Consider the following 15,629-nt stretch of genomic DNA (forward strand, 5'->3'; position numbering starts at 1 on the left):
CAAATATGTGATGCATAGGTTTGATCCTTTTGTTTAGCAAAACATATTTTTAAAATGTATTTATTGTTTTCATGAGTTTGTCAGTAAATTATGGTTGTAGTATGTTTAGCAGTACTACAATGTATTATAAAATGCTATTAACCTACAAGTGCAGATAACTGTGGCACCGACTGCTAAGATCACTATGCATGTTTTAGTAGTAAATGTGGTAAGGATGGGGAAGTGGCTGGAAAATGAGGAATGTTTTCTACAGAATGAAAATGTTTGTGTTGGACAAAGTAGGGGTTTAATGAGGGCTACAAAGGTGTTTAGGGAGGGACATGCACCTACCCAAAAATAATAAGCCCATTCCCATTCACAAACTGCACTTCCAAAGTAACTACAGGCAAAAAAGACTCAAACCAGTGGTAATTTTACTCCAGCTCAGACCTGGAGAATATCCAGCATGGCCAACCATTGGTACTGCAACACCCTCTCATAGAAAATAAGTAGGGCGAAGACATAAATATTGTAAACGTGAATTATTTTTTGCAACTTTTTTTAAAAAATGAGCTACATATATAATGCCCCAAAGTATACAAAAATAAAAATTAAGTTAATAGTGTTGTATCATTTTTTTATTTACTTCTACATTTAAAATAGATATAGAAAGTTAATTCACAATAATCTTAAAAACAAATATTTGAATCGTTTTCTAAATTTTACTGAACTTTTAAAAGTTGTCCCTATACTTTACCATAGGGAGATCTCCATCCCCATAGTGAAGACTTCCTGTTACTTGTGAAAAGTTACAAATTGTAACTTTAGATTCGTACATTTGAGTCCACCCCCTGAAATTGTCTGACTCTTGAGGGAGACATGGGATCTCATAGTCTCTACATTCATAGTCTGCTTGTGACATGATCAGGAATGCTCAAAGCAGATTCCAGATGCCCATAGAAGAGGAATTGTAGAATTCCTTAGGTACTGCCATTTCATGGCAACTGACCCTGTCTCTGATCCAATTTCATCTCTGGGGCTATGCCCCCTGTGCCCACACTACTAATGTCTTACATTTACCCAAATCTCCAATCTTGTGTGACTTGTTTGGGGGCTTTGTGTACATTTCCAAGGAGATCTAATCAATCATCAATAATCTATATGGGAGAGTGAATCATTGATAGAAGAATAAAATGAGTATACTTGTTTTTCTTTGTGACTAGCACATCATGCATCGTGCAGTTGTAGTAAGTCTAGCCTTTTCAATATGTTACACACCCTCTTGCTCACTTGGGTACTCAAGTTAGGGATGTGTCTAATGATTATTCCAGTCTGCACATCCATACATTGCTCCAGTATGGTTTTAAAGAATGGGGTGAGCCTATATTTGGGCCATACATGTTTAAATGGTCATATACTGATCCGGCACTGTCCCCCACTAATAATATATATCTCATCACTTTGTCTATACTATAGTCTTCTCTTCTAGTATGAATTTCAGTGATTTATAGATTACAATAAACTCCACATTTGAGTTGGAACTGTATGATTCAAATAAGCTGTTTTGCTCAACGTTTTGCAAAATTTCATGGATTGTTTGGATGTGTATGTATCCCTTGTAACATAGTGAGGCTGGCACTCTCTGTCAAAATATGTTTGTATTTTTCTCTTTCTAGTGGTTATTGAGACCCCTCCCATTTCAGTTCATAGATTTTATTCGGGTAACTTAATACCCATAAAAGCACAACATCTTAACAAAAAAAAAAAGAAAAAAAATAGCAAAATGGAAGATTGACAGTACACAATGATCAAACATTTATAGTAATATAGCTATAACAATTAATAAATTTGATGACTTATTAAAAAGGAGCTTCATTGGTAATAAATAGATGATATTCTGTTAATAAAACAATATATCAGCTAACAATAACACAGAGATAGTCAGTCAAGTGAGGGCTCAGGGATCGGGCATAGTCTTACGTACTCTAGTGGCAATTCTCAGGAAAGTGCTTGTGCGAAGGATCAGCTCTTCATCAACAAGGGAAACTAAGCATGTATAGGCATTATCCAGACTGATAGGCCTTCTCTTTTAAAAAAATAAATAATTTAAAATTGATTGGCCACTCACCCCATTACAAGGGCATGGTACATGATCAAGATTATGATGATAGCCAAGAGGGAAGCACAATGCAAATCTAACAGTTCCTGCTCTAAGGCAGAATAATAGGCTCCTTTCCCAATGGCTCATGCTTAGGGTGAGATATGTAGGTAGGGAGTGATAGTCCTGTTCAATGGACATGTAACTGAGAACAGAAGATTTCTTAGATTCCAGGCCAATCCTTTCTTTGTTATATAAAAAGAAAAGCGCATCTCTAAGCTCCTTTTTTAGGCACAGTGTCAGCTATATTTGGTTTTAGAAAGATATGTTCCTTATTGACACTGCACAGGCTTTGGTATACTCCACTAAGCCAGGGGATTTCCATCCCTTTGTCACACAAAAGGCAATCGTTAATAATCTCTCGGGTGAGGGAGGCAGCCTGGTTCTTCCATACCGATAGCCAAAAAAGGGCAGGACGAGCGCGTATAAAATCCGATATAAAATTAAGATTGAGTTCTCTGTGGCAGATGTATTGTGGGGTAGAGATTGGGATGCCCAGAAGTTTCCTACAAAACCTATTTTCTTCCTGCTGAATGCAGGAACAATTTACAATGCCCCAAATCTCAGCCCCATAGGTGGCCACAGTGGCACACTGTAATTAAAAAAAAATGAAAATGGCTGATATAGCGCCGGTGGTCTTTGGGCGGGAAAGACTAAGAATTGAGTTGGTGGCCTTTGAGAACTTGCTCCTGGAGTGAGCAAGATGCTCAAGCCAGGAGCCGTTCGCAGCAAAGACCAAACCAAGATAGGGAAATGTACATGTATTAGTCAATTTCTGACTACCCACTACAATAGAACTTAACTGTCGCTTTCCAGGACCACAGGACATTAAAAATGATTTATTAAAATTGACACATAGGTCCAAGCTATCCATGTACTCAACAAAAGTCCGTACTAACCTACACAGGGAATTTGGAGTGAGGCCTATGAGGACCGGATCATCTGCGTATAATAGCACGGGAAGAGTTTTACCATTGATCATGGGAACGTCATGGGTCGAGGTTTTGAGCAGATTGTTCAGCCCATTGATATAAATAATGAAAAGGAGGGGGGGCCAAGACACAACCCTGTCTGACCCCCCTTCCTACCTTAATTGCCCCCGAAACCTCGCCACTCATGCCGATCCGCACCTGCGCCTGGAGGTCTTTATGGAGGTAAGCTAGGAAATGTACCAGAGGTTCGTCCAAACCATATGCCAAAAGAATTGCCCAGAGCTTCGACCTATTGACAAGGTCGAACGCAGAGGACAAGTCCATAAACGCCATATAGACCGGGGATTTCCGTGCAATGGTGTATTTCCCAATAACCAAATTGAGATTGAGACATTGCTCATTGGTACCCACCTTGCTACGGAAGCCTAGCTGACAGTGCTCTAAGATACTATTTTCCTCTGTCCAGGTTGAGATTTTATTATACAGGACTCTTCCCAATATTTTAAAAGTGTTATCAAATAATGAGATCGGCCTATGGTTACTAGGCTGGGACCGGTCTCCCTTTTTAAAAATTGGGACTATGATACTCTTAGCCCATGTGTCTGGTAACGTAGCATGTGTTAAACTATTAAAAACATTTAAAAGTAGTGGGGTCCAAAAGTCTGGTTTCCATTTTATTAGATCAATTGTTAGCCCATCTGGGCCAGGTGCTTTGTTCCCAATGCTCTGTTGGATAGCCTCTTCTATGTCAGAGATAGTTAACTCAATAGTGGTAAAAGGGTCATAATCATATTGGTCAAGCTCTGGTTGCGGGGTAGTCTACATTTTTGAGAAATGGTTTTCCCAGGTCTCGTTTGATATATTGCAACTAATGGGAGTTAGTAGCTGACCCATCGATCGAAGCTCCCTTACTGCGGACCAAAAAATGTTGCCCTTTTTAGGTCTCGCCTGATTCAGCGCTTGCGCTGCTCTGGCCGAGACATTTTGTAAACAGGCTTTTTCAAAGTGCTGCCGTGGCCTAAAGCTACAGTGCACGTGAACGTGCACGCGCGCCCTCCGTTGCACGCGATCGTAATCGTGATTGCGATCACTTTCGCGGGCACTTACCCGACCCTGTTTATTTAATTACGTTTAATTTAATCATAATTGAATTACATTTAAATGATGCAGCTCAGCCTAGGCTTGAACCCTGTTTTCCTGCACCAAAGTCAGCAGCATTAATTGTTGAGCCACCTCATCGCACCATTTGCTGTACTTGGTTTCAGATGCTACATTTGTCCGTCTCAACCGTGTTTTTTTAAAATTGTATCTGTCTCCCCCTCCATGTATATTATTTTTTTAATTTATCTCTCCCCACCCTCCTCGTCGGAGATCGCTGTTTATTTTTTTATAATTAAATAATGAAGCCGAGGCTCGAACCCTGTTCTCCAGCTTCTCTATGTACATCATCAGTGACGAGCCCGGTGAAGAAGCCTCCACCTCCCACTACAAAATCGGGCTGCTGTGACAGGCATCACGTGAAAGTAAGTGTTTCACTTTCTGTTTTATATTTGGACCATTCCTCCGGTGCCCCTTGTTTAACGTTATATCTGTTTAACTGCAGGGTACACCATTTTCATTTTGTGTGCCGGCTGTTTGGACGATGCTATGGGGAGAGGGCGGGGCACAAGGGCCGAGCTCCTTAGGGCAACACAGCTGCACCAAGTCAGAATGTGTCGCAATTGATGTTTGACTTCCTGTAGGCATGCTTTCCTCGGCTGCCACTGTAGTAACACGCTTTTGCAATGCAGTAGGTCTCGTGTTTGCCAGACTTTGAGCGATTGGCATTTTAAATGACAATTAATAAAAGCCACTGTCATTTACAATGCCAGTAGGTCAAACTCTCGCAAATGCAAAACCTATTGCATTGCAAATGCTTGTTTTGGATTTGCCGTTCAGGGTGTTGTAAACCCGTGTACTTTCAATACTTGCTCATTGGGTGTAATCAAGTTTCAGGATGTAAAAACAGTGCAGCCAACATTAGTTTTCCCTTCATTGTATTAAAACGGAAACGCAGTATAGCCAGATGGATGTCTGAGATCTATCGAAAACCGGGAGTTAAAATATCCTGCTTGATTGCGAGCGGTTGAGGTCCATGGTGTGTCTTGGCACATTTGTTCATGTCCTTGGTAAGGTTACCGGATAACTTACTACTCCCAAAGGGTAGACACTGTGACCCTGACTTTAAATAAAGGACTACATTGTAGATATAGTATTGATTTGAATAGATTTAATATTGGAACCTTTTGGAGAGACTGAGTGATTTGTCCAGAATCACACGATGTTGAGGCCCCGAGACTCGAAGCAGGATCCCCAGCATCTGAGTCAGCAGCTCTGGTCGCTGCGCCACATCCTTTCCAAACCGATGTATTTTGGCAATGTTTGTTATATCAGGGTTCTTATTGTGTCTGTTCCGGGTTATCACTTGTAGTACTTCCTAGGGTCGGCATCCAGTTTAGGCCATCGTAACGTGGTGCTTCCCACATCTATCTCTCACTCCCACTCTCGACCGATATGGTTCCCTCCGCCATCCGGTGGTTCTCTCCTTCCCACTGTCATCACTCCCGGACCCTCCTGTCTAACTTATTATTTTTATTGTTGTTTTATTCATGTGTTTTAATTGAAAACGTGCACCGACGACTAGCTTCATATTCTTGCAAACGGACATCGTAAATCCTTTGTATAAGCTTTAAATAGTTTGTGAAATCAAGAACATTGTCGCACTTTGTATTTAAACATTTAGGGGCAGATTTACAAGCCTCTTGCGCCACTTTTGCATAATTTTTAACATGGGAAAAATGACGCAAAAGTGGCGCAACGGGCTTGTAAATCTGTCCCTACATTGTTTTGCTCCCTATTTGCCACTTTATCTGTTTGCCGCCTGTTTTCCTTTATTACCAGCACATTTTTTGTTGAATTTGTTTCCTGCTCTTGTCCCAAGCTTACTTACATGTATTCGTTCATCACAGGCCTTATTTTTGCGGAAATTCTTGTGTTTCTAGCTCTGCTCCGTATTTGACATTCTCTGCTTGGCATTTGTTTTTGTGTTTTTTAATTACCGGCACAATTTTGGGGGATTTTATTCGGTTCCTGTTCATGTTCTAAGACGGAGGCATCTGATGGCCGTGGTGATTTGGGTGCAGGGAAATCAAATCAAGCACTGCACGTCCCAGAATTCCCTGATCTGTAAAAGAAAACCCCACAATTGGAGTGTTCGTGTCCTTCTCACATAGAGAGATGGCAATTCCAAGGAGAAGTGAATCAAATGGGTTCTGTGGCCTATTCATGACCACTTTGATGCCTGTGGTCTTACCGCGAGAAGTGCATCACATAGAGAAAGCCATGCATCAACTTTTGGTGCATGCTTGAAAGTTGCGCCTAAACTTCGATTAATAAAGCACTAATGAATCTGTTAATTCCAGGAGGGCTGTGACACTAATTTCTACATTTCCTTGAGCCTCGTGTCCACTACCTGCGAAAAATAGATGGGGTTGGAAGCACTCCTTAACAGCCATATAAATTGACTGTAGGAAAGGACTTGTTTATTTGTTTTTTTATAGTTTAAATGTTACATAGGAAAAACGTTACCTAATAAGCGCTTCACGTTTAAATGGTACTGTCTGAAGACTGAAGTACGGGTAGAGGGTATTTATTAGGCGCGATGGGTAAGTTCTTTCTGCTCTGGTTTGTGTCTCTGTGTAGCAGAGGTATGTGTACAGCGTTGCCAAGCTCAGTGGTAGGTTACATGAAAAGCACGTAAATCGGCAGAGCTGCCAGAGTTTTGTCCGAGGTGTTCTTTCTCGTGGTGGCCTCAACTTAGAGACTGTGACCAGTTGATAATGTATCACAGGTGGGCTTCAATAACAGCGTGAAATCACCTAACCTAAAGTGAGATTATAGCATGAAATACATAACAGGCATCATACCACTACACACAACATCATTCAACTGCACATAATTACACTCTACTCAATACCAAATCAATACATGCCACATAAAACCACTGTCACATAGCAACAATCCACATAGATACTCCAGACCATGCCACATAATTCCACTCAACACCACACAGTATCACGCCACACAATTCAACTCCACACATTTACATTTCACACAACATAACTGGACACCAAGACACATCATTCAACTCAACAACACAGTTACACAACACACCACATATATCCAATCCATACCACAGAATTCTACATCATGCCACAAAATTCAACACACCACATAATTAAACTCCAATTACCACTCCACAACACAAAATACCATTCCACATAATTCCACTTCATGACGCACAATCCCAATCCATATGATTCCATAACGCTCAATGCCACATAATTACTATCCACATAATTCCACTGCACACCATGCCACATAATTGCACTACACAAATCCACACCACACAATTCCACAACTAACAAAACCAATTCAACCCACATCATTCTACTCCACACCATATGCATCCATCCACTCCAAAAAAATACATATGGGTAAAAGATATTGCCATTTACAAGGCCGATAGGTCTAACTCTCCCAAATGCGAGACCTATTGCATTGCAAATGCTTGTTTGTACTTACAGCCTGGGATAGGGTTTCCCAGCGTTTGTTTAGGAGGGTTCCCTTCCTTTTCCGGATTGCTATGTTATATTCCCTCCTTGCTGATTTTACGTCTGTGGCGCACCTTGGGTTAAGTGACACTGCCCTGCGAAGATTTCTATTGGCCCATGTACACTCACGGTCGAACCATTTGGGATTGTTTACTGCCAATAAGGCAGGTTTCAACAGGAGTGTTTTGATAGGTAGGCACAGTTTTGAAAAATCTTGAACTACCTCAGTATGTGCAGTATGTAGTGACAAGCAGGAATTATTAAGATGCATGTTACCTCTAACTAACGTTTTAAAAAGTTTGCCGCTGTCAACGCCCTTCCAAGCTAATCTCAGGTTATCAGTTGAAGGTATAAGATTTTTTGCTCCGCATTCGAGGGAAAACACAGGCCGAGGTGCAGAGCTCAGCACTATTTTAATGTGGTTATGATCCCCATAATCCGTTGCAATTACTTCAGCGGCCATTCACTCTTCTCCCCTACGGGATGAGGGCCCAGGATTGCTTGTTCCTTTACCATGCGCCATGCCATTAATTATAGCATTGAATTCTCCTCCCAAAAGAATCCCCATAGGTCCCTCCATGTTTTGCTGACTATCTAAGTGAGAAATAAAGTCAAAAAGCCCAATAAAGTTCCTGTTAGGAACAGAGTAAAAGTCATTGTTATAAAAATTTACCAAATATAAACAAACCTTCCTTTTAAAAAAGACAACTTGATAGTTTCTACTATTAGTTGGGAGAACCTTAAGCCACATTAATCCCAATGAATAGCCCCCTGATGGTCTTCCCAATTTAGGGGTGGGGGCTACCATACTAAAACAATGGAACCCTTCGATATGAATTTCATCGGTGGCCCAGGTCTCCTGGAACATGACTACGTCTTGTTCCTTTACTATGCGCAACCAATCTTGTTCTCCAAGCCTGGATTGAAGCCCCGCCACGTTCCAACTTAGGATGCTCAGGTTGGCGCCCATGTTTACCAAAGTTGGAGCCAATTTATCATTAGAAGATGGTAGTACGATATCTGAGTGATCCTCCGCATAGGCCTGTAAATTAGTCGGTAACAGTGGTTGTCAATCCTGAGCGTCCAAGTTGGAAAGTGCGTGGAACCTATTTGCTGCCAAGGGTATTACATTAGCATCCCTAAACGATGAAACTGGTGGTTTGTAAAAATAACCTAAGGGGAGTGCGCAAATGTCGGTATGTTGTGAAAAAGATTGCTCTTGAGTACTAAGTAAATGACGGACCGTGTGTGGTCTACAAAAATTGAGGACAATGCAGTCACCGTTGATGTTCTTGTCCGCGTGGCCAACCCACCCTACTCTCCTCGCCATAATGATGTCATTCATTGAAGAGGGGTGGAAACCTTTATGTTTGCGTAGCCAATCTACAGATTTGTTGCGGAGGTCGGACCAGGATTCCCTCTGTCCCTCAGCAAGGTTGGGAACACCAGCCAATACTAACAAATAGGGACTAGAAGCCGGTGGCAGGCTCAGCATGTACATGTGGAACTTCATAAACAAATCATTCTACCTGTAAAAAGCTTAAAAATAATAACTGCAGTGCAAAATATATAATTATCATAAAACAATTAGATTAACCAATAAATAAAATATTTATTTACAAAAAGAAATTCACAAAACAAGAGGTGAGCATATTGGTACCAACATTACATGACTAGATATTTATTTCAACTATTATTTCAGCTGGAAAGAATGTTGTACTGTTACACAACCTAACTTAGTGTATGCAGTTTGAACATCACAAAGAACTGTTTTTGTTACTGAAATGAAAACATTTTGCACAAAATAAGGAGGATGACACAAATACAATAAAGTAAATACATTAGATGTTTGTACATTTACAGTGCCATAGACTGTGAACATGGAACTCATCATCACTCTCAGAATCTTCATGCCCCTGAGAGGTAGATGCAGATGTTGTTTTTGATACATATACTTCTGAATTTGACATACTTCTGGAATGTCATTTCAATGTATCTACACTGTGAACCATTGCTGAAGCAATGTCTGCATGAGATTTAGTGAAGCTTCTGATCATTTGATGTACGTCTACTGTCATAATGGTCATTTGTTATCCCAGTGATTGTGTAGCCTCAAAACGATGCATCAAGTCTGTCTTTCCATCCTCAATAAGTATGTTCTAATGTAAAATGAAAAAAGTTTTAATTCATTATTAATGTCCTCCATGATTGATTTTCTTATAACAGACACCTGCAAGGTGTGTCATGGTGTTTAATGTCCATTGCAGGAGTTCTATCGTATCTGTGCCATTTGTTCCCATTTCTGTCATAGTCTGCATAATGACATTCAAGTCTTCTTGAATTTCTTTGACAATATGCTTTACTACATTATCAATACATTTTTAGTTCTCAAAGATTTACAGATCAACATCTTCTAATTCTATTTTCTTTGCAGAGAATATAGTACCTATTGAACAAGCCAGTGTGCCTGATTGATGGTAAATGTATTTACCTCTGTAATCACCTCTAACATCTTGAAAAAGGTGGGTGCATGTGTCATCATCCATGCTCAGTATTTAAGGAAGGATTATACAAGTGCCTCATTTAATGTAGATCCTTCTATACCATCAGTAACTGAACCTGCAAAAGAAATAAGAACAAGAAAAAACAAGTACATTCGGTCATTTTTAACAATATAATTTATGACATAACAAGTACTGCCTATTTTCTTAAATAATAGCAAAAATGTATTTTCAATATTTATGATATGTATGAATAGTAAAATCTATGACAAACTGCTGTAAACATTCTCAACATACAATTATCAATTTACAGAACAGAACCAAGACATTGTAATTGTAAAAGGTATGATAACATTCACATTTAAAAAAAAATCATCTCATATTGTATGATCATCAATGTATTAAATGAACCTCTATTTTATAGTTGGAATACTGCATATACATTGGCATGCCTCAAATTAATATTAAGTAGGGGAAATGACTTACTCTTCCAGATATTAAAGGATTATAATTTATGGGTGTTTACTACTGTTAAAAAGCAGATTTATTTTATTGCAAAACATTTCCTTAGTTATTTACTATATTGTGAGTATTAATCCGTTGATTAAAAAATATCTGCAAACATGTTATAAATGAAGGTTTCTGTATATTTTAAGCGAGTGAGACACTTTTTACATCTCCTTCCGATACCCTATTTGAGTAAATGATATACATCAAAATCACTCAAACGTGTGAAGATGTCTGTCATCTAAAATGATTTGATCTATTAAAATGTAACCATTGTTTTAAAAAAGTTCCTTGACATTGGTGGCAATCAATGTTAATGATGAATGGAAGTAGAAAGAACTCTCCATTACTCTTCAGAGTAAGTGCTCCTGTCTCAAATTCATCATCTTAAGCAAAATGATTTTGACACATTCCTCATCACACAATAACAATCATGAATCTGCCCTGGATGCATGCGTGCTTATGACACTGATTAACACCTGCAATGGAGTTCTGTGGTTTTGATGGGCAAATCATGAGCACCTCTTTACCAAGCATGGCTAATGTTAACTGATCAGGCTGTAGAGCAATCAGATTACTGGCAGCAATAAATATTGCAGTGCAAAAACAGACATTTTTTAATTGGCACTGAGAGAGAGAATCGCCGACTCACCTCTTCAACCTTTTAGAAATTGATCTACCAGGTCAAAGCAAACAGTCCATTTGCACATTCATGTGGGACATGAGTGCATATATTTTTGCCAAAGAGTGTATAAAATGGATGTGTATGAAGCATGTGTGGCACATGTGACCGTAGCTAGAATGGAATTATTATTTTATTTTTGACACACATGTTATCTAAAACACAGGAATGATGAGAGCACAGTCAACATAAGTGAATTGTAAATCTTCCTAGCCACATTAAAAGAATTGTTTATAGTATGTCAGAATTTTGGATATTAGATTGATGAGGCAACAGTACACATTGCTGGTTATGGAATTTCCCCTGCTCTTTCCTCATCCATTGCTCAGAGGAAGGTAGGTGGGTCAGGCATCTCTTACATTTTACCCTTGTTTTATATTTCTCCTGACAGGATACTCCTGGCTACAATACACCTTAAGTTTTTGAAGCACACAACAAAGACTATCCATGGAGCAATCTGATTGGAGCATGAAAAAGGCCAGAACTGCCTTCAAATGACCTATGGACTGACTATTGCAAAATAGAACAACTACAAAGAACTTTGAAATAAATGGTATTGAACATTTATGTAGGTTTGTCAGATGTATCTAATAGAATCCAGTATCCCTTATCATTGGCTGGCAAGAATTTAATGTATACTCCCTGTTTGAAGTATCCACCACTAAATAACCTTATCAGGTGTGTGACCAGAAGCTGCCGGCGATTGTCAGCAAGACAGAATATGATGGCTTGGTCCTTGCTTTAAAAGAGTGGCCTGACCAACTGCTAAGTAGGAGCATTGTATGCATCCTTGTAGATTCTGTTTAACAAAACAAGGGGCACAGAAAATGAGTTGAGAAGATGAAAAATCTAATATGCACCGATGCTCAGGGACAATATACATCTCACAACAAGGTCTGAGGTTCCACAGTACGTGCTGGGTTTGCTATCACATGGAAGTGAAAATGAGTGTACTTCATGTAAATAAAGTGATCACTGTGCAATCCCACCACCAGGATGTACCCCTTAGAAGTGTGTGCCACTCTGTACCTTATAGCCACTGTCAATAGTTGTAACAGAACTAAACTTTGCAATGGATGAGATCCTAGTTCACAGATAACAGCATTGTTCAACACAATACTCACCGTTGGAAACAGAGTGGCCTACTAGTTTTCTTAGTTGGTGGGATTGCGTGAGCAAAGGAGATGACTGGAAAGTATGGCTGTGTAAGAAAGTGGCTCCACCAGCTGAAAGAATCTGTACGATGTGTATCTTTAATCTTATCTTGGTTTTTAGCAGGTCTCTTTCATGTCTTCAATTCTGCAGGTCTCCTTATTCTTTGTTTTAGAGAGTGGGGGTTTTGAGACAACAAATACCTTCACAACTTTCTCTCGAATCTGTTTTGTTTTCATGCCATAGATGAGGGGGTTCAACATAGGCGGAATTAAGAGATATAAATCAGCCAACAGAATGTGGATGTAGGCAGGGACATGATGACCGAACCGTTGTGTGTAAAAAGAGAAAAGTCCTGGTGTGTAGAACAATAAAATAACACAAATGTGTGACCCACATGTGCTCAGAGACTTGGTGCGTGCCTTTTTGGATGAAAGACCAAATATGGACCTGAGGATGAGAATGTATGAAACGGCAATGAAGACAGAGTCAGATCCAACGACAAAGGTTGCAGCTGTGATGCCGTACACATTGTTGGGTGTTGTATCCCCGCAAGCGAGCTTCACAACAGCCATGTGTTCACAATAGGAGTGGTGGATAACATTGTCTCCACAGTACACAAGTCTCTTAACTAGGCATGTTAATGGTGTCATAAAGCCGATCCCTCTCACTGCAGCAAACAGCCCTATCCTAACAATAATGGTATTGGTAAGTATGGTGGTATACCGCAGTGGATTGCAGATTGCAACAAAGCGGTCAAAAGCCATTGCCAAAAGGATCCCAGACTCCACTGCAGAAAAGCCATGGATGAAGAACATCTGGATAAAGCAGGAGTCATGAGCAATCTCGGTAGAACTAAACCAGAAAAGACAGAGTATTTTGGGGTATGTAGATGTGCATATAACAATGTCAATCACTGCCAGCATGGACAGGAACAGGAACATGGGCTGGTGAAGACTGGGTTCATTTTTAATGATAAATAGAATGATGCAGTTTCCAAAGAGTGCTGCCAGGTACATGGAACACATTGGGAAGGCGATCCAGAAGTGTGCTTCCTCAAGCCCAGGAATACCAATCAGGATGAAGGTCGATGACAGAACTTTGGTGCTATTTAACATGGACATGCTACTGTGCCAGTGCCTGGAACCGTTCCATTGGAAGCATCTGTTCCTTGAAAACAAAAGCACCAATGTTTATTATTTACCAAATCCTATAGTGCAGTACAACGTGCATATATTACAAAAACAGTATTTGTCAGTGCATTGAGCTTACAGTCTATGGTCTAATATTACTTTCTCACTAAGTGTTGGATACCTGGGTCTCTGTAGTAAAACTGTAAGTAATGCACTTCAAGCACTGGTTTAGAAAAATATTTCACCCTTTAAGTTGATCTGCTTGTTTAGACCTAGTTTACATACCCTGCAGTTATGACACATGTAGAATACACATGGTTTTGTCATAAAGTCAGATATTGTTGTTTTCCTTCTCTTCCAATGCATCAGTCTGCTTATTGTAAGAATAAGTAGACAATACATGTAAGTAGAAACAAAAAATCAACTATACAATTCCTGTTCCAGGACTATCAGTAGAAAAGAGAAAAATGTATTTTAAAATAAAGCGAAAAACACATCTATTTTATACATTAATCTGAAAAGCAACTCTATGACAAACTCCTGCACATTATATAGTATTATAGTGCTGTACAAATAATATCATTCTTATGAAACATTATTATATAAGTCATAATTGCATTCAGGTTTAATAAATAAGAAGGATTTAACTTGTAGGTGGGATAAATAATAGATCTGGTTCAATACTGGGTGGCATAGTTGCATAGCTATCTGGGTGGGGTAATTGCTTCTGGGTACAGCCATGAGACTTCTGATTCTGTAATTTTTCATTCACCAGACTCACAGTCAACCCTGCTCTTACCTCCTCATTCCCACCACACATTAAACCACAAGACAATCTCAATCTCGCAATAATTTATCACATGATTATATGCACCCATCATTTTAACTCTCACAACTCTCTCACGTCTCTCAAACATCACGCAGACACACCTCAACCCTACCTTTGCCAACACGTGCATCATATGTATCACACCCACCCTATCTCAGCTCTCCAAACTATATGTCCCCAAACTACTTAACAAATAGGAACTACTTTATCTGTTTCTCAACTAGCTCATTATACTTACTTCAATATCCCCTCATTCTGATTGATCCTCTTACTGCCCCTTATATAACTAGGTAGTTTGAAAATGGCAAGCTGTACCTAAAGCTAATAACTCGGTAATCATTGTCCAAATCCTCTTCAAGTATTCCATGCATTTATTAAGATCATCAGGTTTTAAGCCTAATGTGAGTGATACAGCCGACACATGTTTCACCCGTATGGCGAGCACGCCTACGGCTTTCTCAAGGCTGACAAAGCACAGGAAGTGCACAGAAAACGTTTTCGTGATAAGCATAAGAGATATGAAAGCAACATTGATAATCAAGATTGGACATAGTACCCCCGCAATAGAAATGCCACAGAAATCATCACAACAGTTAAATAGAGAAAAGCAAGTGATCAAAGAAATCCATAAAGAAATACAAGAATAAGAAAAGCAAATTTGACAAAGGACAAGAAAAACAAGCATTTGTAATGCAACACATGTCTCGAATGGAAGAGGTGTGGCGCAGCGGCTGGGGTGCCTGACTCCAGACCATGGGGTTCATGGTTCAATCCCTGGTGCTGGTGGCAGGTTAGCCCAGCACCATGTGACTCTGAGCAATAGCTCACTTAATCTTCCTGAAGGCCCCCAGCACCGGGACACCTCTCCGGAGGTAGCTGTGCACTTTACAAATGCTGGTATTTCAAATTTCATTAGTGAAAGTTTGAGCTATTGGCATTGCATTATTATTTGTAACGCCTATAGCTCAAACTTTCAGTAATGCGAGAGCTATTGCTCTGCAAATGCTTGTTTAGTTCAAAGCCTAGATGACAGTGCAACTGCCTGGTTTCTAAGGGCTTCTTGGGGTCATGCTGAAGCGACCCTGGAAATGCATTATGCCCATT

The 15,629-nt window shown here is 39.8% G+C and overlaps 1 protein-coding gene across 1 annotated transcript; it reads right to left on the reverse strand.

Annotated features, from left to right (window-relative positions):
* Positions 1 to 9,431: 9,431 nt before the first annotated feature.
* LOC146806143 (olfactory receptor 52P1-like) lies at positions 9,432 to 13,687 on the reverse strand. The gene is made up of 3 exons (XM_085620588.1): positions 12,536 to 13,687; positions 10,213 to 10,340; positions 9,432 to 9,880 (listed from the first exon to the last, which is right to left on the reverse strand). The coding sequence occupies exon 1, from the start codon at positions 13,685 to 13,687 to the stop codon at positions 12,683 to 12,685; it is 1,005 nt and encodes a 334-aa protein (XP_085476714.1). The 3' UTR covers positions 9,432 to 9,880; positions 10,213 to 10,340; positions 12,536 to 12,682.
* Positions 13,688 to 15,629: the final 1,942 nt, after the last annotated feature.

Source organism: Triturus cristatus, chromosome 8 (assembly GCF_964204655.1).
Source record: "Triturus cristatus chromosome 8, aTriCri1.1, whole genome shotgun sequence".
NCBI classification, from domain to species: Eukaryota; Metazoa; Chordata; class Amphibia; order Caudata; family Salamandridae; genus Triturus; species Triturus cristatus.

Coding starts and splice junctions, on each gene's coding strand:
- LOC146806143 (XM_085620588.1), bottom strand. CDS start 13,687: ATGTCCATGTTAAATAGCACCAAAGTTCTGTCATCGACCTTCATCCTG.